Genomic DNA, 21,875 nt, shown 5'->3' with positions numbered 1-21,875 from the left:
GGCATGATACACCATCATGAGCTTCTGAAACAAGCTACCTCTGGCTAGATGATAGAGCACTTGTCTAAAAGCACTGGAAGCATACATTCTAGCTCAGCAACAATTTTTCATCTAATTAGCCAAGAGCGGAAGAGGAAAAGAAGAGGGAGAAAATATGGAATAGATACAATGAGCCCAAGTCTTTGCATTTTGATGCCTCAATGGCATTGCAACGTAAGTTGCTGTGCTGCCCAATGCTCCCACAATCATCTCCTACAGCCTATCATCAAGTTATCTAAGTGAGCATAGCTAGCTCTAAAAAGCTAAAAGAATTACGCTTTCTACCATCGCTTGGGGTGAAAGGAGAGAATGTGCAGAAAAACATAAATTAAAGATAGTGAGAACATGGCATCCAGTTAGTCTTTACTTTTTAATGTGTATCTAAAAGATGTCCTCTTCCATTTATTTTTCTTCATTGTTTTGCTATTAATTAACATGCACCTAAGAGATTCCATCTTGCTGGGTATTGAACACAAGAGAGTTTAGGAATTTTATACAATAGCTCACTCACTTAAAGTACTTGCAGCAAAGAATAATAGCCAATTATTTATTAAGTAATGGCTAAGCCAAATCAACTGCATTTCTTTCGACTGAAATAAATGAGATAAGAATTGCAACCCTCTGCCAAACCACAAAACTCTTTTGGGCATGATCCAGGAAAAGTTAAGCACATGTAAGTCCCATTAACTTCTAGAGGAGACAGTACAGTCCTATGAATGTTTACTCAGAAGTAAAAACAAAGACTCCTGACAGCATGATCCTATGAATGTTTATTCAGAAATCTCACTTTGTTCAATGGGACTTACTCCTACGTAAATGAATACAGTATTGCAGTATAAGGCACATACTTAACTCTCATCCATTGAAGTCAATAGAACTCAGAAGTGGTTAACTTATGCAGGATTGCTCCCTCTGTTATTAATATTAATAACATACAGCACAGGCAGCCACTCACTCACTTTCCTCAAGTAATTTATGGTTATTTCTCATAGGGAAAATCACATCAGTCTCATTTGAAATATTTGACTGTGTTTTAATAGATGGCATTTTGGCACACATCCCTAAGGGTCTGGATTCACAAGAGCAGGAAGGAGGGAATGAGTGGTATGCTGTCATCACATAGTGTTATGCCAAAGATATATCCCACTAAGAACAGTAGAAGACAGCTCCATACTGTATTAATGCTAAACTCAGTTTTGAGGAAGGCAAACTGTGAGTGAGAGTCAACCAGAAGATATAGAAGGTGCATAAGATTTAGCATGAAATGGATTTCCTACAATACCAACAGTGTGATCACTTTTTAAAAGATCTGATAATAAAATAAGTTACTGAACATCACCTTGGTCTTGGTCACCACAAATGGTATCTTATTCCAGATTTAATATAAGAAAATGGCTGTTACACTTGAAAAATGCCTAGAGAGAAAGATACAACCCAAAACATTCCTGTGGAGTAACAACCCCATTCCCTCCCATAGATATATAGATATAGAAGCATAGCTAAACTGTTTGGCATTCGCTGCTTTGCAGGGTGCAAGGTATGTAATACTGCAGAGAAAGAAAGAGATAATAGAAGAAGAAGGAGGAGGAGGAGGAGGAGGAGAAGGAGAATTAGCATTGGGCAGTGGGAGGTCATTTTTTACTTATTTACGCTTAAGCAGGGGCAGATATTTCAAAATGAAACAAAAGACAATCTCTAAAAAGGAGAGTGGTTGTGTTGGAAAAGAGGAAGAGAGAACAACTACTGGCATGCTAAACCCTACAGAAAGGTCAGCACGTTCTTCGTTCACTGCAAAATGGGCACCACCACCACCACCCCCGCTACTGAGACAACACTCCAAATGCACCTTTAGAAGTCATCTCTCCCTTTCTGTTACACCTTCCCCCCTTTAGCTCTCCCTCCCATTTTCATTACTGGCAGTTGATCTAAAAACGGTCCTTTAAATACTGTTACAGTTAAGCATAATTCCCAATAAAGGAGGGTAGAGAAATACAGATTCACTGTTCTATATAATTTGGCTCACTTATATATGTACATCACAATTGTACTGGCTGCACAATTTCTTTCAGGAAGATTATTTTATATTCGGTAGCGCTGTGCAGCTTTTTCTTGTCTTCTCCAAAATGGTAAATAAATAAATGAAGACACATCCTTCCCTTTGCAAAAAGTCAGTGAGAAATGCAATGCAATTTGTCATACGTTTGAATTCTGGTTCACTGGTTCTTTCATTATTAATAGTAATAATAATAATAATTTTGTCGTCGTTGTTTTCTTCAGGATTATAATAATAACCACTCAAATATGTACAAACACCAAATAGTGTCTTTTGGTGAGGTCCCCACAAAATCAATGAATAAAATCAAGACAATACCACTGTTTGCAAAAGCCCTGGAGTATCTGTGTCCAAACATGACCTTTCGGGATGGGTGTTCTGAGGTTCTGGGGCAGAAGTACACTGGATACTAGAATCCTGGGTGGTTCTTCCTAGCCTGGACGGTTCTCTTCCTTGGGGAATTTCATATGTATCGCCTGCCTTGGTGCTGCTGCAGTGGTCCCGTTCGTATTCCTCCTGAGCCTTTTGCATTTTCCGTTTCTTCATCTTCCTCTTGTGGACATGGAAAGTAATGAGGGAGAGTAGAATCAGGCAGAAGATAAGGGTGACCAGAACAATTAAAACAAAAGTGGAAGAGAAAGACTGGAAGAGCTGCCCCATTTGCGTGATGCAGGTGCTGCTTGCATTTGAAGAGCCAGATGTCCTATTGAAGAGACAGGTCGGCAGGGACAGCCTCAACTCCTTGGAGAGCTTGGCACTCATTGAGAAGCTTTTTGTAAAGACGGGGATCGTTGTCCTCTGTCCTCTCGCTGCAGATGCTCGTACTAGGATGCTGGCGATGATATTACACTTGTTCGGGAAATGCCTTTGCCTTAATACAGTCCTTCACACTCCCTCCCTTTCTTTCACTAGAGGAAATGAAGATCCAGCCTGAAAAATAAGAGAAGAATGAGTCTTTGTTAGCATTAAAACAAACAAACAAAAAGCAACAAGACACTGGCCAAAACAACCTCACTGTCTTGTTATTTTCCCCTTACGCCCCACGGCAACCAGCATTAATCCTTCCAGCACAATATTCCACCACCTCTCCAGAAAAAAACAAACAAGAACCCAGTCTAAATACAAACACCCTTCAGTGCTGGCACTTGGAATAACGAGACACAATCTACTGTGGATGGAGAGACTTAAAAATGCAAGGCAGTGCCCTGGAAACTGAGGACTGCATAATATAAATCCCAGCTGTCTCCACATCCCAGGAGAGAGAGAGAGAGAGAAGTGGGACAGGATGCTAGACTGATGGACGGATTAAACGTATTTTAAATAGACTGCATTGTTAGCCACATTTTCTTAAATTACTCAGCGGCGTGGTACTCTACCGCCTGACCCCCCATCTCTCCCCCCCCCAAATCCCAAGTTAAAGAGCCTGGCAAAGTTTGGACTTGTGCAGGTTTCTACTGTGTGCATCTTCTGGGGCTTCCCCTTGGCAACCACCACGACGCCGTCCGCCCAGCACGGCCGCTACCCGGCAGCAGGCTGCTCGGAAGGGGAGCCCCTGCCTCGGGGCGGAGGGGGCGAGCTGCGACGGAACTAGAAGAGACCCCCCTCCCCCGTTCCTTACCTGGGCCGTCGTGTGTGTGTCGGCGGGTGGGTGACGGGGGGAAGAGAGGTCTGCGAGGGAGCCCCCAACTGCCGCCGCGGTCGCACCGAGGCTGCGAAAAGCACTGAATGGAGCGGGCAGCGCCGGAGCCGCCGCTCCAGTCCGCCCAGCGCGCAGCCTATGGCCAGCCCGGGCGGTGACGTCACGCGGGCAATGCCTCTGACTGGGCTCCGCTTCCCGCCGCTCGGCGGCGGCGCTGAGGCGCCTCGTTCTCCCCCGGCGCGGCGACCCGGGTGAGGGCCGAGCCGCGGGGCAGGGCCGCCCGGCCGGCAGGGCCGCTCCCCTCGAGCGCTTGCACGCGCGCCCTCGCGGTCGCTCCGCCGCCGCCCTCGCTGCCGCGCTCCCGCCTGCGCGCTGCCTCGCCCGGGCACGAAATAAGTCAATGCTAAATCCCGCCTAAAATGCCCTTCCCCGCCGCCCGCAAGCAACTCAAACTCACGTCAGCCGAACGACGCCCCTCCAGATGGAAAAGCGACAAAAGAAATGCCCGTTTGTAATGCCGCCCCTACCCGATCCATCACCGCTTCGGCCAAGCAAGCTTTAACAGCCCCTCATAAAGTAAGCAAGATCCGGCCCTTCCCGATCCACAATCACTTCGAAACAGCGAACCTGTACGTTTTAAAATCCCATTTATAATGCTATCCCTACCCAATCCGCCACCCCTACCCAGTCGCCTAAACAAGCCCCCTTTCACCGCCGCTACCCAAATTCAAGCTCTAAAGAGTCTAATGGGCGCAATCCTACGCATGTTTCGATAGAAAAAAGTCCTGCAACAGGAACGCTGGGGGTTGTAGGACTTTTTTTTTCTGTCTAAACATGTATAGGATTGTGCCCTAAAACCTACAGTCCCATAGCAGACCCCAGTGTTTTAATTTCTTAAAACAAAAGCTGCCAGGCAGGGCCAAAGTTTTGTAGGCAAAAAGAGGACCCCACGTCAGGAGCAGCATTAAAAGGCTGCAGTGACGTTGTTGCTTACATTGCAATCAGGTATGTCTCTACTTAGGAGTATGTCCCATTGAGTTCAGCAGTACTGTACTGATTTTCCCCCATGGGCAGAGAGGAGGTATGTGTCACCTGACAGACCCATAATCTCTAGGACTGCCAACTTCTAATTTCAAAACTGGGGCCTAGGGGCTGGGGCCAAGGAATAGTACCCAGGAGGTTCTGGCAGGTTAGGATATAGGACAACCTTCCCCAACCTGGTGCCCTCCATCTGTCCTGGACTACATCTCCCATAATGATGGGAGACATAGTCTGACCCATTTGAAGGGCACCAGGTTGCAGAAGACTGATGTAAGGGCTGCACAGGGAAGCTAGTATGAGCAAGCTCATGTTTGCAGTGTCAGGCAAAGCATTCCAGTTCAGCACACACAATGGTTGCCTCAGAAGGCAGTTCAGGTACCCCACACTCTAAAGCACCCCTGTCCTTAACCAGTTCTCTTCTGGACTGGTACCAGATCTACAGATGGGGAAAAATGAGTGGACCAACCAACTGCAGAGAGATAAGACGCCGTGAGTGGGAGGGTTCAGCATCCCTCTCCCATGCCCTCCTTTGACTGTTAAAGAAAGACACACACCCCGCTTTATGTGAACATGCATGATGGCCCCATCAGTTCTAGTCTAGCCCTTTCTCTACTGCCCTTGCAGTGTTTTCCTGCCTGGGATATACTTTAGGAAGTGAAACAAGCTGGTGGACAGCATCAGGAAGAGGAGTTTTGGCAAATGGTATTCAATGAACAGAGATAGGAATTGACATTTGGTGGTGGGAGAATAATGGATGTAATTCCTGAGCATCTACTGAGTGGGGAACTTGGTGCTCTGCTTCACTGAGGTTTTATCTCTCTACTATATATTGCTCACAATACTGTCAGTGTTGGCCTCATAGGTACTGATATGGCTGGGAACTAGAGAGCAGCTTCAAATATTACAAAATTAATATAGGGAGAACTGGAGCACAAATGCCTCTTCTTTCTTGTTGCACTGCTTTTTTGTAATTTCTGAAGTAGAACTTCAGCATCAAACCCCAGCAGGTAAGATGCACATGCTCTCCCCACTGAGAGCTTTCACAACTGATTGCAAAGAGAAATACAAGAATGTTCTACTTCTGATGCTACGAAGACTCAGAGAACAGGAAGCATAAGGCAGTTGTGCTTCCTGCATCTCCTGCATTGCATTCACAGCCTCTCAGTTTACAGCATGAGATATTTCCTCTGATAATCAAGGAAGGAGACCTTTTAGCATACAAACCAACTGTTTTTCCTGATGAACTGGAATGTGGTCTTCGTTCTGTGCTCAGAGCTTGAATTGATTAATTGATTATTAATCAGTTAATCGACTAACAGCCCATTTCTCAGTGGTCAGTGCTTTACTTGTGCTTGGAATTTACAAAAGATAGTCCACATGAAGATGTGGACCCTTCCCCATCTTTCGTTGTAGCCCTTCCAGATGGAGGGCTCCTAGCACTACCAATCAGAAGGCATTGTGCAACTGTTCCATGTTTTTCTCCCAAACAGATTTTCTGCAGTGAGAAAAATGATAGAAGAAATGGTGGGAAAACACAGTAGGATAACAAGTGGAAGTTCATGATGTCTGGAACACCACTACCCTCTAAAACTCTGTGAATGAGACAGGGTGATGGCACCCTAAACACTTCATCTGGAAGCACCCCTGGATGAAATCACATGTGCATTTTTAAAGTTCTGTAATTATCACTTGGGATTCTTCCACTGCTTTTTGTGGTTTAAATGTCATCACATACCCCTCTTGGTAGTGCAGAGGAAGGGCCTCTTCAGGTGTCTACCCTGGAAGCTGACCCATAATTTCCTGAAAGTAGACTCAGGTGTGATCCCATAATATGGTGTGCAATCCCACATTTTAACATAACTTGTCCACTTGCCTCTCCATCTGTAGCAGTGTAGAGCAACTGTCTTATATAAAAAGCAAGCATTGCCAATTTTATTTCTAGAGTGTCCTGAAAATGAAAAAATAAATATATTACTATATGTTCCAGCAGTGGTGCACACACACAGCTTCTTAAACAAAAACATCTTAAAAATGCTTGGAGGAGGCAGATGGACCTACACAAATAACATGATCACAGAGATGGAAGAGTATGAAGTGCCTGCTTGCCTTGGGTGGGTAGGTGTATTCTTTAGGGGCAGTGTGTGGATACATCCGCTCCAGAAGAGTTTGTTGGTTTGTACTGCTACTGCTCTATGCCTTTTCCATTGCTGAACTTCCAAAACAGTTATTGAACTATTTTTTCCTCAAACCATGCCACTCCTCTCCCTTTCATCTAAGGCAAAAAGAGTTTCATTCATAATCAAGTCTTCTTTCCTCTTCTCCCCTCTTTCTTTCTCTTATTTGCTTGTTCAGTGAGAGCTCTTGTGTTACACTAGTGGGATCTCTCTTCCTTTTATGACTCTCCATCTCTTTACTGTGTGTTATATGCAGAGATTCCAAGCAATGGAACTCAGAGTTCCCAGATCTCTGCAAATCCTGAGTTGTGAGTGGAACGCATCATTAGGAAGGCAAACATTTGGTGGCACAATTTTCAAACGTTTAAAATACGATGCCTGTTAATACTGATGACCAAAAAGACACATGCAGACCAATTCCAGAGGGGTAGCCATATTAGTCTGTTACAGCAAAAACAGTCTTGTGGCAGCTTAAAGACTAACACACCTGCTTTCATAGACTAGAAATTCACTTCATCAGGCACATGAAGTGTTATCCTGGAGCCTCCCTCCAAAATTCCAAGTTGTATGTATGTATGTATTTATTTTTAGAATGGCAACTTTCAGGTCAAATATAGAATGTCCTGGGAGACTTGACAGTTTATTGTTTGTACAAGAGAATGATTTGGATAATACATTTCCAGAATTATTTTGTTCATAAGACATTGAGCCTTCAAACTGTATTCTGATATGCTTGACTAAATCAACAACAGGCTCATCAGCACCCATATGTGGGTTTCATTGTGAGGCCAAATGCTCCATAAGAATAGTAAAAGTATTGTCAGCACTGCAGGAGCTAATTAAGGCTGTGCGTACTACACCAAACTGTGCCAAGGACAGCTGAATTATGTGACCTGTAAAACTGAGAAAATGTGCATAATGTATCTTAATTTGAACAATTTATTCTTCTACATTAAAAAAAAAACAACAACACTATTTGACAGACTTTAATCTGGTTTTGCCAGCCATGGAGAGTGGCAAGGAGCTATATAGGTCACTGGAGATCTGGTTCAGGAAGTACTCTCTGAGTTCTGATATTTCACTAGGTATTGCCTGCTCACAGTCTCAAGCATATCTTTGCCATAAGGGTGACAAACGTCCTTTACAAAGAAAGAAGGAAAGCAAGCAAGCAAGCAAACTGAGATTCTCAGGAAGCTGAATGCAGTATCATATTCTGTGCTCCCATAGTATACACATAGCTCTGAAGTTTAGATCTTACTGGATATCATTCATGTCCCACCTTTACTAGTCTTCCTGTGCCATAGAATAACACATGCACTATTTCATCCAATGTCTATGTAGTTGACGTTTGTGGCATTTCTGATCTTGGCACCACCCTGCCATTGCGTAGGTTTGTTTATGTTGTGGTTTTATACCCCATCCTTCAAAGTAGAAACATTTCCAGGCCACGTTTCAACAAATTTAAAAAAATACACACAACATTAAATAAGATCCGAATAAAACAATTTATGCAGCATTTAAAACAATTCCAAAATTCTATTTAAAAAAAATTGAAAGCCCGAGTCACTGTTTTTTCCTTTCTTTCTTTTGTAAGGTCTTTGCGTGATGACAAAAGGGCATCAGAGTCAGCACCAGGTGAGCCTCTCTGGAGAAAGCTATTCATAAATGGGACACCACAAACAAGAAAGCCCTCCTTCCAGTCACACACACACCCCATGGATGGAGTGGCGCCCAGAGGACAGCCTCCAAAGATGATCTGAGTGCTCTTGTTGGAGCAGACAATCCTTCCACTACCAAGCTATGTAGGTCTTTAAAGATAAGCAACAGGACTTTGATTGGTGCCCAGAAACGGACCAGGAACCAGAGCAGTTGTTTAAGCACCAGTGAGATGCGTTCCCATTGCCTGGTCCCAGTTAGCAGACAAGCGGCCATATTTTGAACTGACCGTAGTTTCCAAATAGTTTCCAAAGGCAGCCCCACATATAATATGTTGCAGTTGTTTTTTCTTGAAATATATACCATTGCATGGTATTCTATGGGATGATTCGTTCTCCCATTTAAGGCACTAGCAGTGCAATCCTATACATGTCAACTCAGTTCAGTGGCCTATTGTGTTCGGTGGACGTTACTCCCAGTTAAGTGCATATGACATTGTAGTCTAAGATATCTGTGACTGGATCTCTCAGTGTTTTCTTCCTTACTGAAATGCAGTTGTAGAGCTGCCAGTTTAGCAGGAGCAGAAGTACACCAGGAGGGGATGTTTCTACACTTAAAATCACACACACACACCCCACAGTTCTGCTGTTTGCACCACATCGAGTGGGGGAACATAGAGAAGAGGGAACCATACACCTCCAAGACTAAAGTGTTAATGTAAGCCTGGGTATCAGAAGTTAATTAATTCGCAGCTGCTCTCCTGCTTCAGTAACCATACAGCTTACAACATGTCAAAGTAAAGGCTGAGAAGCTTAGTGCTAATTTTAGTTACACGGTACTTATTTTTATTTTATAAAACCATTTGTCTTGTGTAATGCTGAAGGGTAAATCTCTTGTGCCAGACGGTGGGCAAAGATTAATTAATCTGATAAACCAGGTGAAGAAGAGTTATGGTGGGGATGATACAGATAATGATTTCTGTGTCTGACTTCAGTAACACTGTTCGCTTGTGCAAATGGAGGGAACAGACATTTTACGAGTAGGAGAAACTGAATCACATGGGCTGTGATAGAGAATTTGTATACATATTCATATTCATACTCATAGGGAACTACAAACTTGCAAGTGTCATTTTTAGTTTTGGAGCCAGCTTGGGGGGGGGGGGGGATCTAAGGAGAAGCAAATGAAAACACTTAACTTTGCAAAAACACATTTAAGTTATACAGTTGATGTTAATGGCAGGGGTGCCATTGGGGGTGGGGCAGATGAGATCATTACCCCCTCTCCCCCCACACACACACATACATACACACATGTGCTTGTTTCTGAGGTGCATCTATATTTCTGGCTAATTCAGTTGTTAGTAGACAGTGTGTGAATACTGTTATAAACAATAAAATGGGCCCATTTGCATGCAAAGGGAACAAATTCATTTGCTTTAAAAAGGTGACTTTGAAATGTATTAGCATCATTGCTATAAATGCTATGAAGTATACAAAAATTATTACAACAAATGCAACAAAATGCTGGGTCTCTGAATTGTTGTTGTTGTTTTATACACAATTTAGTATTTATTTTGTCTAAGAGCAAACATTTGAACCTTGCCCAGAATCTCCCGACCCAGCATACACTCTCTGAAATCTCTTTCCTACCCCCTGAAATCTGAAATAATGTCCCCTGGGAAAGGGGTTTCTCCCAGAATGATAATGCAGGAGTGGGCTCCCTGTCGCCCTAAGGTTGCATTTGGCCCTTGGCCTAATTTCAAAAGGCCTCTGAAAGTAATCAGGCCTCTGGAAGGGCGACCTGTCCCTCCCTCAGCAGCTTGCTGGGTGGGGTGGAACTGTGGCGGACAATTATGCATCGCCAAAAAGGAGTAGACGCATCACCAACAAGTAAGACAAAAGGGTGTGCTGATTTCCATAAAATGTCCATATGCTGATTTACATGTGTATACATGCAAATTTAGAAATAATTACTATAATTTAAATAGAAATATGATTTCATAGTGGGGAAGACTGTGACCAGGTGACCTGTGTGCCTACCTGTTTAGTCTGCTTCCCAGGTGCTGGGCAACTTCAGATCCCCTACTTTCCCTTCTTAGGGTTCATTATCTTGGACAGGACAGCCCTTCAAATGTCTTGTGTCTTCTAATAGAGAGTGTCCTCTAATACAGGATGGTCCTCTGGTAGCCCTTCAAATAGAGGGCTATCCTCCATAACAGAGGACATACGGTCACCCAAGGTGGAAGAGCAAGAGAGAGAAAAGGGAGTGGCAGAAAGACAGAGAAAGGGGCAAGAGGAGAGAGAAGACATGAAAAGGGTGGGACCACTTTTGATTGTGACCCCACCCACTGCTTGCTTCAGCCCTGCCCACTGCTAGCATGAGGCCTCTGGCACATTCCCCTCAAGGGAATGCAGTTCTTAACAGATAAAAGGGTCCCCTGCACTTGCATTACAGCAAGCTAGTCTGTATACTACCGATGACTTTTCAGATTTTCTTAATTGCTTACAGAATTTAATGAGTAGCTTAATGAGGCTTCCTTTGGCAGTGTATGGTGGGGTGGGCAGGTTTGCATGAGTAAACCAAGGTTAAGAACGAAATGGATAAAACACAGCCCCTCAAAAACGCCCTTACCCCAAATGCATTGCAGTTGTTATTTTGTCCTGTGCTGCAGAGAAGTTGCAGCATAACAATCCATAATGTGAATTGGATTTTGTTAACAGCCCTTCATCTGTTTCTTATATCGCATTTGGAATTTTGGAGTGCAGTTCAGAGATAATTCTGTATATCATTCACTATGACATTTGGAATTGGTGAATACTTGTTTGGGTCAAATTCTATGCTTGAACGCATGCGTGGAGACCCCATTATCTTCCAACAGGAGTGTCATGCATGAATAGAAACAGAAAATTTGGCCTATGACTACCCCACAGCTGTACAGCACAACCTGAGTGTGTGACCAGATAAAGTAATGTCAAGTGCAATGCACACCTTCCAAAATACACACAGTAAATCCCTCAAGCTGAGAACAAATTATCAGTGTATGAGAACTGTGATTTTCTGCATTGGCTGATGCATTCAATGAAACATGTAGATGAGTCAAGCACTCAAATTCCATCCATTTGCAACAGTCCAGGAATTTGAGACTGATATAGGAAACCCAGCACGCTTACCAGACCCAGCTGGCACATGACAGTGGAGGCTGGTGGCTTTGCACCCTAGATAGCTCCCTTAGAGTTCTGACTACTTCTGACTGAAATCTGGAGCAGATTCACCGCCCCTCTGACATCAGAGCCACCAACCTCCACTGGCACATGACATCCTTTGGCAGCTGCTAATGGTCTAGCACCCGGGCAGGACACGCCATGGATGCCTGCCCTGAGTTCCCCTTCAGCTGGGTTTGAGAGCTACCATTTTAATTTCCCCAAATGCCCCAGAGGTGCGCTACATCAGGGGCAATGGTGTAGTGGAGCCAGAGCTCACAGGGGTGCAGCCCCAGCACTTTTTGATTAGCAGGGACACTGACATCAGCTGCCCCCCCCCCCCCGAATTCCCTGTAACTTATGAGTAAGGATGTGTGAACTCAACCCTGTCCATGCTGCGTGCTGGTCGTCGGACTTCCGCTAGCCACTTGACCCTGCTCACCACATGTGGCAAGCCACTGCGCAGTCCGCAGGTGTCTGGTGAGCAGTGCGCAGCACGCGGCATCCCACTCCTCCCCCGAGCTGACATTCTGCGCAAAATGGTGGCTCAGCCTTTCCATAAAGGCTGATTTTGCATAAATAGCAGCTGTAGAGAGGCCTATTTATGCAACATTACAGGCGTAAATGGTCTAAATAGACCATTTATTCCTGCAGTGTTGCGTAAATGGCCCTCTTTATGACAACCATTTGCATAAAATCAGCCTTTATGGAAAATGGCAAGCTGCCATTTTGCGCAGAATGGCAGCTGGGCAGAGCAGCGGGGTCTGCCGTGCTTGCCTGACTTGGCATGCACTGAGTCGGGCAAGTGCAGCAGTCCACAGACTCAGTCCAGTGGCCTAGGCTGGCAGCAATCCGCCACGCTCGAGCCCCCAACCAGACTCCACTGCCACCCTACTTCTGATCCTAGCTGCAACCCTCACAGTAGCTGGGAGGAAATGAATTTTAGCAGCAACAATGTATTGGTCTTTGTTGTAATGTACAGTATTTTGTGGTAGCTTGGTCTTGAATGAGCAATTAAGAGCTGCTAGCTTTACAAAAGACCTGCTCCTGTTGGAGATGAAAAGCTGCTAGAACTGGTTCGTTGATATGAATTGACACATTTTTGGACCCTCCTTGGGGGCATGGCTCTGGGGACTGTCATGATGAGCATCTGCAGTTTAAAATTTAGCACTACAGCACTGATGAGGGGCTTGTGGAAAGTTTAAATGGCAGCTCCATTTGAGGGTAAGGTGGCCACTTATGACTCACCAAACAACAGTAAATGCATCACCAAAGCGGACACCAATCTGCATAAAATGTGAATATGCTAATTTATTTGGACAGATGCAAATTTAGAAATAATTATTATGATTTAAATAGAAATACTGTGCATCTCACTATAGGTGGAAGACTGTGACCAGGTGAATGGTGTGCTTTGCTCAGCCTGTGGTCCAGGGGCAGCGGATGGGCAACTTCAAGGCCCAGCTCACCTTTCAGATAGTTCTTTATCTTTATGCTGGACTTGGATGGGACAGCCCTTCAAACAGAGGATGCCTTCAAAACAGAGGACAGTCCTCTGGCAGCCCTTCAGACAGAGGACTGTCCTCTGTAAAAGAGGACACATGGCCATCCTAGCACCACTGCTATTGTGCAAAGCACTTACATAAATGGGATCCCACCAGCAGTGGAGGCTGGTGACTCTGATGTCAGGGGTGTGTGTGAATCCACTCTGAGTTTCAGTCAGAACCAGTCAGAACTCTAAAGGAGCGATCCAAGATGCTTCAGATTGCTCCCTTGGAGTTCTGACGGGTTCTGACTGAAACTCAGAGTGGATTCACACACACCCCTGACATCAGAGTCACCAGCCTCCACTGGTATTCACCAAATGCAGTTGCAGTTTTCTTTTGAATGTGTAACCAGCCTAAAGGTGGAGGCAAAATAGGTGCTGAGGGAAGGTGTGTGGAACTTGCTGTATTCTGCTGCAACCTCAAGAAAGGGGAAGCAGAATGTCACTTGCAAGAACAGTTCTCCTTTCTTCAGGTGCCTAGGTGAATGGTTCAGCTAGGAACAGCAAGCGCAGGAGAGAAATTCCTCACCTCTCAACAGCAGTCTCAGGGGCTGTCCAGCTGCAAAGCTGAGAGCATTTAGCTACCTTCTCACCAATGTTACAGAGTATGTTTGGTGGTGCTTGAACATCCCAAGGCAGAGACTGACATTCAATTAGTCCCATGGGCTCTCTCGTTTTGATACACATGCTCTCTGGTATATTGCCACTTGCTCTTTTACAGCACCTTTGCTATTATTGATTCTTTAAAACCAATGTGTAAAGAGCTATTCCTATTCTAATCTCTTTATTTAGGTTTCGGTACTATGCTCTCTTCATCACCCATTCTTAAAAAATCCTTGATGTGAAACTGCTGGAAATGTTCTGGCAGCAACAGGAGAAGGCTTTATATTTCCAAAAATGCTTTTGGCTCTGTTTTGCAGTTTGAATGCTAATCAGTGACAGTTTTCTATCCAACTCATCCAGCATGAATTTTAATGTATTATAAAAAGTGGGCTTTTTACCAATAATAAAAATATTTTTAAAATCCTCTTTCTTTTACTCCCTGCACTGTGCTTTTATATAAATGAAAGGGGGTGGTCATCAGCTTTGCATATGTTTAGATATGGTGTCAAGTTCAACCCCCGGCATCTCCAGTGGTTGGGTCTCATGTAGCCAAGCTGGGAAATATTTTTGCTTGAGACCCTAGTGTTCTGCTGCCAGTCAGAAGAAGTGGGCTAGATCCCAGTAGACCACTAGTCTAAGTGTAAGACAGCTCCATATTCCTAAATAAAACCTATCTGTTCACTCTGGACTTCATTGGAGACGTACACCTGCTCCATGTCTGAGATGTCATGGCTACAAGATAGTGCCTTTTCAGTGGTGGCAACTAGACAGTGGAATTCTCTTCTGAGGGGTGGGGCTCTGGTGAGTTCCCTCACTGCTTCCTTTTAGGCATGGTGAAGATAGTCCTTTTTCAGCAGGTGTTTTGGCTTGGTGGCAAACAGAATATGCCTTTGATTTGATTGTTGCTGATGTCTTGGTTGTATCTCCCCTACTTTCCATTTCTTCTCATTTCACATAATAGCTTTTATTTTGTTTTGTTTTTTATTGCTTGGATATTTCTGTTAGATGCCTTAGAGGTCCTTGATGGACAGAAAGGTAGGATAAAAATATTTTAAATAAAGAAATTCTAGGAATACCTCCATTAAAGTATATACTATATATTCTCATGCATACAGGATGGGTGTACTGTCTATGGATCAATGCTACCCCAGTGAGGAAAGATGTTGCTGATCATGCTGTGGCTGTTCAGAGGAAGACCTAAGATAGCCAAATGCTGTCATCACTGAGAACATCATACCATTGCCTGCATGGGAGTTATGGTGATGGTGGATTGAGTGTTGGAATTATTAATTAATTAATCAATTAATGGGAAAATCTGTCCTGGTTCTCATTTTCCCAATCTTAAATTCAGTTCATCTTGCATGTTGCAAATTTCTCCAGTTTTAATTTTGTTAACAAAGTGCACGTGAAATTCATAAGCTTTTTTGTGCACGTTTGTCCTAATACATGCCTTTTCTTGTTACACACATTTTTTGCAAGCAGTTTTCCTAATACAATGCATTTTTTATTATTAGTTTCCCTAATACATGTTGGTACACATTTTTTGATTGAAAAACTCCACTGCAACATTTGGAGAAGTGCAAATGTTGAAGGATAACTGAGTTTCAGTTCACGTAGAGGTTTGAAAGTACAAAATTAGGTAAGTTTACATTAAAATGTTAATTGAATGAATTTCTTCCCCATCCCTAACATAGCACCATCAATTTACATTACGCTTTACAGAATGCACAAGAATAGGTCCCTGCCCTGAGGAGCTTACAATCTAAAATTTGCATGGAAAAAAAATAGTAAGTGGAGGCAGGAATAAACAAGGAAAGAATATGTGATTATTTTAGGCTTAAGCATAAAAAAGCAAGTTCAAATCCTAGCTCACCTATTAATCTCACTGGGTGAATTCTGACCAGCAGCTACATAGCTGCATCTACTTCACAGAGTTTTTATGAGAATAAGATGGAATATAAGACTATGATCTCTAAGCTTCTTGAAGGAAGGCAAGATACAAATGTATTTATTAATCATTAGAATTGTTTGTTTGACTCTAACCCAAAAACCTCTTATTTGTGCATAGCGGCATCCCCATTAATAACACAATTGCATAAATGGATTCAAGATTTCATACTTTTTTTCTTAGCTTGATAGTGTCATTAAGTCATACTGAGAGAACAAAAACAGTGCATTTTATCTATTCCATAAAACAGAACCAGAAGCAAAAACTTCTCTGAGAATTCTATCCTGTGAACTGTTCAAAATGTTCTGGCCCATTTGGGCCCATTAAAACTATAGAATGATTCACAGATTTACAGTTATGCTTATATCAAATTGTCTTATTGGTCTGGACCAGCATATTCAATATGGTAGCTAAAAGCAGATTGAATGACAAAAAAAACAACATTACATAGTAGGAAAACACGTGATAACTGAGTGCACATCTGACAGAGACCTGCAGCCAATCCTGGCTTTCTGATGAGTATACTTGTATGACAGTGTCTTTCCATATGTTTCACACGGGATATTTGTAAGTGTACAGCTAAAGTAAATGTAGGTCCACACTTAAAAACCATAATGTATGAAGGGACCAGGAGGCCTGTGGAACTGGTTATGAATTCAAGAGAGGTTGCTTATTCCACCTGAGCCAAATAACAGGACAAACCAGAGCTGAATCTTTCTTTCTTTTAAGTTGGGGGATGCTGTTGTTCAAATGTTTAAGTTATGGGAGCAGTGTGGTTGCCCAGGAACTGGCTTCTCTAGCATGGGAGGAAGCGACATCATTCACCCAACCCTCATTACCTCCACAGGGAAATGTCAACAACGGCACTCTGGTAAATGTCTGAATTATTAGGGCACAAACCAGCCATGCTGGCTGGGGCATGCTTGGAGTTGTAGGACTTTTTTCAGTCTCAGCATGCACAGCATTGTGCCCTTACCCTTTTAAAGACTGCAGGGACTGTAGATGGTACTGAACACAGGAGCTCATTGCTTGAGGGAGACAGACCATTAAGGGCACATTTGTTTATTTATTTTATCATTTCTTTATTACATTTCTTTATTATTTTATTATTATTCCGTTAGCGGAAGCTCTCTGGGCAGCCCTCTTTTTTGGAGAGCTGGCAAAGGACAGCCCTCTGTTTGAAAGTGTCCACTATTTGAAGGGCTGTCTGGTCCAAGTTTAGTTTCAAGTTAAACAACCCTAAGAAGGAAAATCAGCAGCAGCAGCAGCAGAAGAAGGGAGAACAGGGCCTTGATGTTGCCCATCCACATTTAGCCCCTGGACAGCAGACTAAACAGGTGCATACGTCACCTGGTCAGTCTTCTCAGCTATGATGAGATGTATTGTATTTCTATTTAAATTATTTCTAAATTTGCACCTATACATATAAATGAGGACATGCAAGTGTTATGCAGATTGGTTTCTGCTTTTTTGGTAATGTAATTCTTCTTTTTGGCAATTAATTTAATGGTGTAGGAGGTGCTGTAGGGAATGTTGCTGTCACTCTGCTCCAGTAATGTTGGAAGATCCAAGTCGCACAGGAGAAATGCTGGCTCCAGGGTTTTTTTAGGGCCTTTGGGCAAGTCACCCCCAATGGGCCTCCTTCCTCATTTATTTGTAAATCACTATGGTTTAATTATTATAGCAACCAATTATTGTGCATGTTTCTTCAGGAAATATATGAACTGAATTACAAAATGGAAAACTGTTTAAATCATTGACAATGTCATTACAAACATCCCAGAAAGACAACCCATGGTTTGTTGTTGGGTTGTGAACACTGGGTTGTTTAAACCATGGGTTGTCATTACATGCAAACCCAGAACCGTGGGTAGTTCATGGGTTGTTTTGCCAGGCTACAGAGACAGCAGGCAAGAGTGGTTAAAAAAAAAATAACCCAGCTGCTCTACGTGCCAGTAGTACAGCACCACAAAGGCATTTGGGATACAGGGAGGGAGAGAGTGGGCAAAGGAAGAGGGAAACAACCCAGGAATTGAGAAAACATAAAATCATAAGAAGAGCCATGCTGAATCAGACCAAGGGTCCATCTAGTCCAGCATTTTGTTCACACAGTGACCAACCAGCTGCCCATGGGAAACCCACAAGCAGGACATGAATGCAACAGCATCCTCCTGCCCAAGTTCCTGCAGTTTGTTCAATCGTTGGCCAGACAAAACCCTGGCAAGGGCAACAAACCATGGATTAAATAAACCATGGGTTAGCATTATGTGTGAACCACGTCAATCTAGCCTTATTCATGTGAAATGGCTCCCCATATAATTGCATTAATTTTTACAACCCAGCAGAATCCCTTCCCAGAAAAGAGAGTTCCAGAATGTGAGAATATGAGAGTCGAAAACATGGCACATTGACCTGAAACCCCTGCTAATGAGAATGGAGACAGGAAGGTAGCTGGGCGACCTGCACTTCATTTGCTTTGTAACAAAAGAAAAAGTTGTAACTTCTCTTTTTTGGAAGCCCAGAGATCTAGCTGATGAGAATTCAGGCAGATAATTAAAGAAAGATGAATTAAAGATCAGGCTGGAAAGTGCAAAGTTTGCAGAGAGCAGTATTTTGAATTGTAGCCTCATTAGTACAGATGGAAAACTAATGAGATGGGCTGTATGACTGACATTATTCCTTCAAACTTGTCAGATCTGTAGTGGCTTTTGGGGGGAGATAAATGCTATATTCACCAACAGGCAGCAGAGAGAATCTATTTGGAAATTGGTGCCTTTCATAGAAGTCATCACTGCTATCATTTACATTTTTAAAAACTTGGAAAGATTGGAGGGGATTAAAACTGCACCAAAATTCTCCCAGGGTGTGTGTGAAGTTGAAAGTCAGCTCTTGTGACAGGTATTATAGGGACTTTTTCCTTCTAAGGGTCTTTTTTTTTAGGGGTGTGCAAGCTTCAGATTTGGAGGTCCAAAGCATGGCGGTCATTTTGTGAACCATCTGCCATTTTGTGACACCTCTAAGACTCCCAGCCTGCAGTGTCTCTTTTCACCACTAGGGGCACTGGCAAGCATGGGAATTTCTCAACTACACCCTTCCATTGGATTACACTATTTTTTAAAACAGAAATTGGCCTTTGTACTTCTATTTTATTTTTTATCTTTTATTTACAGTAGGTTGGATCCAGACAGTCATGCTTATACTACATCACTTGAAATCAGTGGGATAAGTTAGTCATGACTAACTTAAGTCCCATTGATTTCAATGGGTCTGCTCTAAGCATGACTGAGAGTGCAATACTGTACACACGGGCCTTGGAGTACATCCCATTGAACTCAATGGGACTTACTTCTGAGGAGGCATGCGTAGGATTGCATTCTAAGTCTGGATCTTGTCTGGTATAGAGTCATAGAATCATAGAATAGTAGGGTTGGAAGGGGCCAACCTTGATCAAAAATGATGTCTATAGCATTCCCATGGTCTACAAGGGAGGTTACTTGATCAAAAAATGAGATCACGGCATTGTTGTCACGGTGCTTCCAGATGGATTCCTTTATCATCTGCTCCAGAATTTTCCCAGGGATTGATGTCAGACTGACTGGGATTGATGTCAGACTTATTTTCGCCGTAGTCTACGTAAATCTTTACGTAGACTACCCATGCCAAAATAAGGAACGCAAATGGCGGCGCCCATGGGCACCGCCATTTGCGTACACGCTTCCCCCCCCCCAAAGTCAGCCGTGATAGGCTATGTAAAGATTTACGTAGCCTATCATGGTGTTTTTTTTAAATCTAGCCGTGATAGGCTACGTAAATCTTTACGTAGCCTATCACTTTTTTTTTTTTTTTAAACTTGGAAATGGCAGCTGCGGCAGCCGGTCGGAAGACCGGCCACTGCCGCCGCACCGCCGCCGTGCTGCCGGTGGGAGCCGCCGCCACGAGGGACATTCGCACGAGGTAAGTCCCATCCCGGGGGGGGCGGGGGGGTGTTGGAGAATTTCTCCACCAATTTCGGGGGGCCGAATGCGTTGGCATTCGGCCTCCCGGAGATTCATGGAGAAATTCTCAGACATCCCTAGCCATCCCTGCAATTCTGTGCTATCTGCCTTTACTATTCCTTTGGTATTTATAAGCCACCCTATAAGTAAAGTCTCAGGCCCACTTATAACAAAAGTAAAAACGAATTAAAAATTCACATGGTAGGAAAACCAAGCTCAGCACAAAAACATGTCACGGTCACGGAGATAAAACAGATTGGTGCTGCTAAGACAGATGAGAAGGCCTGGAAAAATAGGAAGGGTTATGTTATTTTTAAAATTCCTTTCACATTTAATTTAAGTAACTTTTAAGTTTAAAAATTACATTTAATTTTTTTTTCTTTTTAAAGAGCACCTTTGTTTACCATTATGACTAACACACTGATCAGAAGGCAACTAGAGAAAGCATACAATGGAAAGTGAAGGGGAGAAAAGCTAACAAGCTGCTAGGCTGATGAATCATTCCTAATGGCAACCAAAGTGTTACAGTACTGTATATACTGAGTACACAATCCTCTTGCAGAAGTTCTGTTGCTGAAGCCCTGTTCAAATGATGTGTTCTGTCCTGTCACATGGCTTTCATCCATCTAAATGAGACTTCTGCAGGAGAGCTTTGCAAAAGATAGGTTCATTGTCCTTTAGAAATCAGCTGCCTGTGACAAGAGGCATTCTCCATGGGTTTTCATTATTTTTATTATGTCTAGCCAAGGACACAATCTAAATACCTAATTACATGAGAAACAAGGCTTCGTTTGTGCTGCTCCATCTATTAACAAAGATGATTCATACAGTTTTAAGTGGTAAACAATAGTAGCTCTTTTTGTATATAGGGATGATGAGTGAGAAATTCAGTCTGTCGAGGGTTTGTTTGTTTTTTGTTTTGTTTTTTAACAGATTTACTTGATTCACACTTCTCAGGCCTGAGCATGGAATTAAATGCGATTTGCTGTTGGAAATCTGTACAATTCCGAGCTTGCGATGCATTTTGCAAAGGGGAAAAAAAAGTGTTTACCAACATGCATGCATTTGAAAAATGTGCACAAACACAGTGTACATTTCTAAAATTTGCACAAATATGTCTTAGTCAATGGAGATATGTGTACATTTGAAAAATGCACACAAAAATCTGTATGGGTTTCTGTGTTGGGGAGAAAAGCCATATGCAACTCAGGTGGAATGAGCTTGATGGTGAAAAACTGAGATCGAGATTTGTAGCCCTACGCAGATCCCTAGTTGGATCCCTAACGCCTCATGCTGAAATAGCTATCTGTTGATTCATGTCAGTCAAATGACATCATGCCCAATATGTTAGCCCTTTATAGGTACAGTCAGCACCGTTTCTAAAGCCATGCACAGATAAGCTAACCTGCGTACAGAATGCCCTATAAGAGCAGCCTTGGCATCAAACATACTAAGTTCAAAATATGGGAGATTATACTGTGTGGGTCTCTGTGTTAGACTTTGCATGTGGCCCATGAGATTCATCCACAGAATCCATCTGGATTGCAAAATTATGAACCAGAAAGACAATGGGTTCTAAAAGCCATGCACCAGCAGCATTCATGATGAAGATCAATGGTGGGTATCACCATTTGGATCAACATTATGGCATGTTGTGCTGCATAAGTGTTGCATGCCATGATGTCATATTAATGTAACAACATATGTTGGTGCCAATAGTACACAAGGATGATGCATCCTTGCCATGTAATACATAGTAGCGTCAAACTAAACTGTCACAAAGCACAGAGGCACGGAGGCCTGATTTGCAGAGATACAGTCAGGGCCAGAAATATTGGAACAAGGATAACTGTTTTGGCAGTTGGCCTCTGTACACCAACACATTGAAGTTGAAAGGAAACACACCCAGATGGGAGCGAAGTCAGGGCTTTCAGCTCAAGGGGTTTGACAAAAGTGGGGCACCTAACCATTCAGGAAG

General features: G+C 43.1%; 1 protein-coding gene and 1 long non-coding RNA gene across 2 annotated transcripts; one reads left to right on the top strand and one right to left on the bottom strand.

The window, feature by feature from the left end:
- Positions 1–567: 567 nt before the first annotated feature.
- On the bottom strand, positions 568–2,854 carry C3H11orf87 (chromosome 3 C11orf87 homolog). The gene has a single exon (XM_084841641.1). It carries the CDS (start codon positions 2,852–2,854, stop codon positions 2,399–2,401), a length of 456 nt encoding a protein of 151 aa, XP_084697767.1. The 3' UTR covers positions 568–2,398.
- A 1,093-nt stretch (positions 2,855–3,947) lies between these two features.
- Positions 3,948–16,241, top strand: LOC146349487 (uncharacterized). The gene is made up of 3 exons (XR_014788806.1): positions 3,948–4,307; positions 8,541–8,581; positions 15,070–16,241. It is a non-coding gene; the product is annotated as an uncharacterized LOC146349487 (long non-coding RNA).
- The last annotated feature ends 5,634 nt before the right edge of the window (positions 16,242–21,875 follow it).

Source organism: Heloderma suspectum, chromosome 3 (assembly GCF_057233095.1).
Source record: "Heloderma suspectum isolate Gila_16-S chromosome 3, 16-S_ref, whole genome shotgun sequence".
Lineage (NCBI taxonomy): Eukaryota > Metazoa > Chordata > Lepidosauria > Squamata > Helodermatidae > Heloderma > Heloderma suspectum.
The sequence above is the reverse complement of the archived record's forward strand: the minus strand, read 5'-3'. Positions and strand labels throughout refer to the sequence as shown.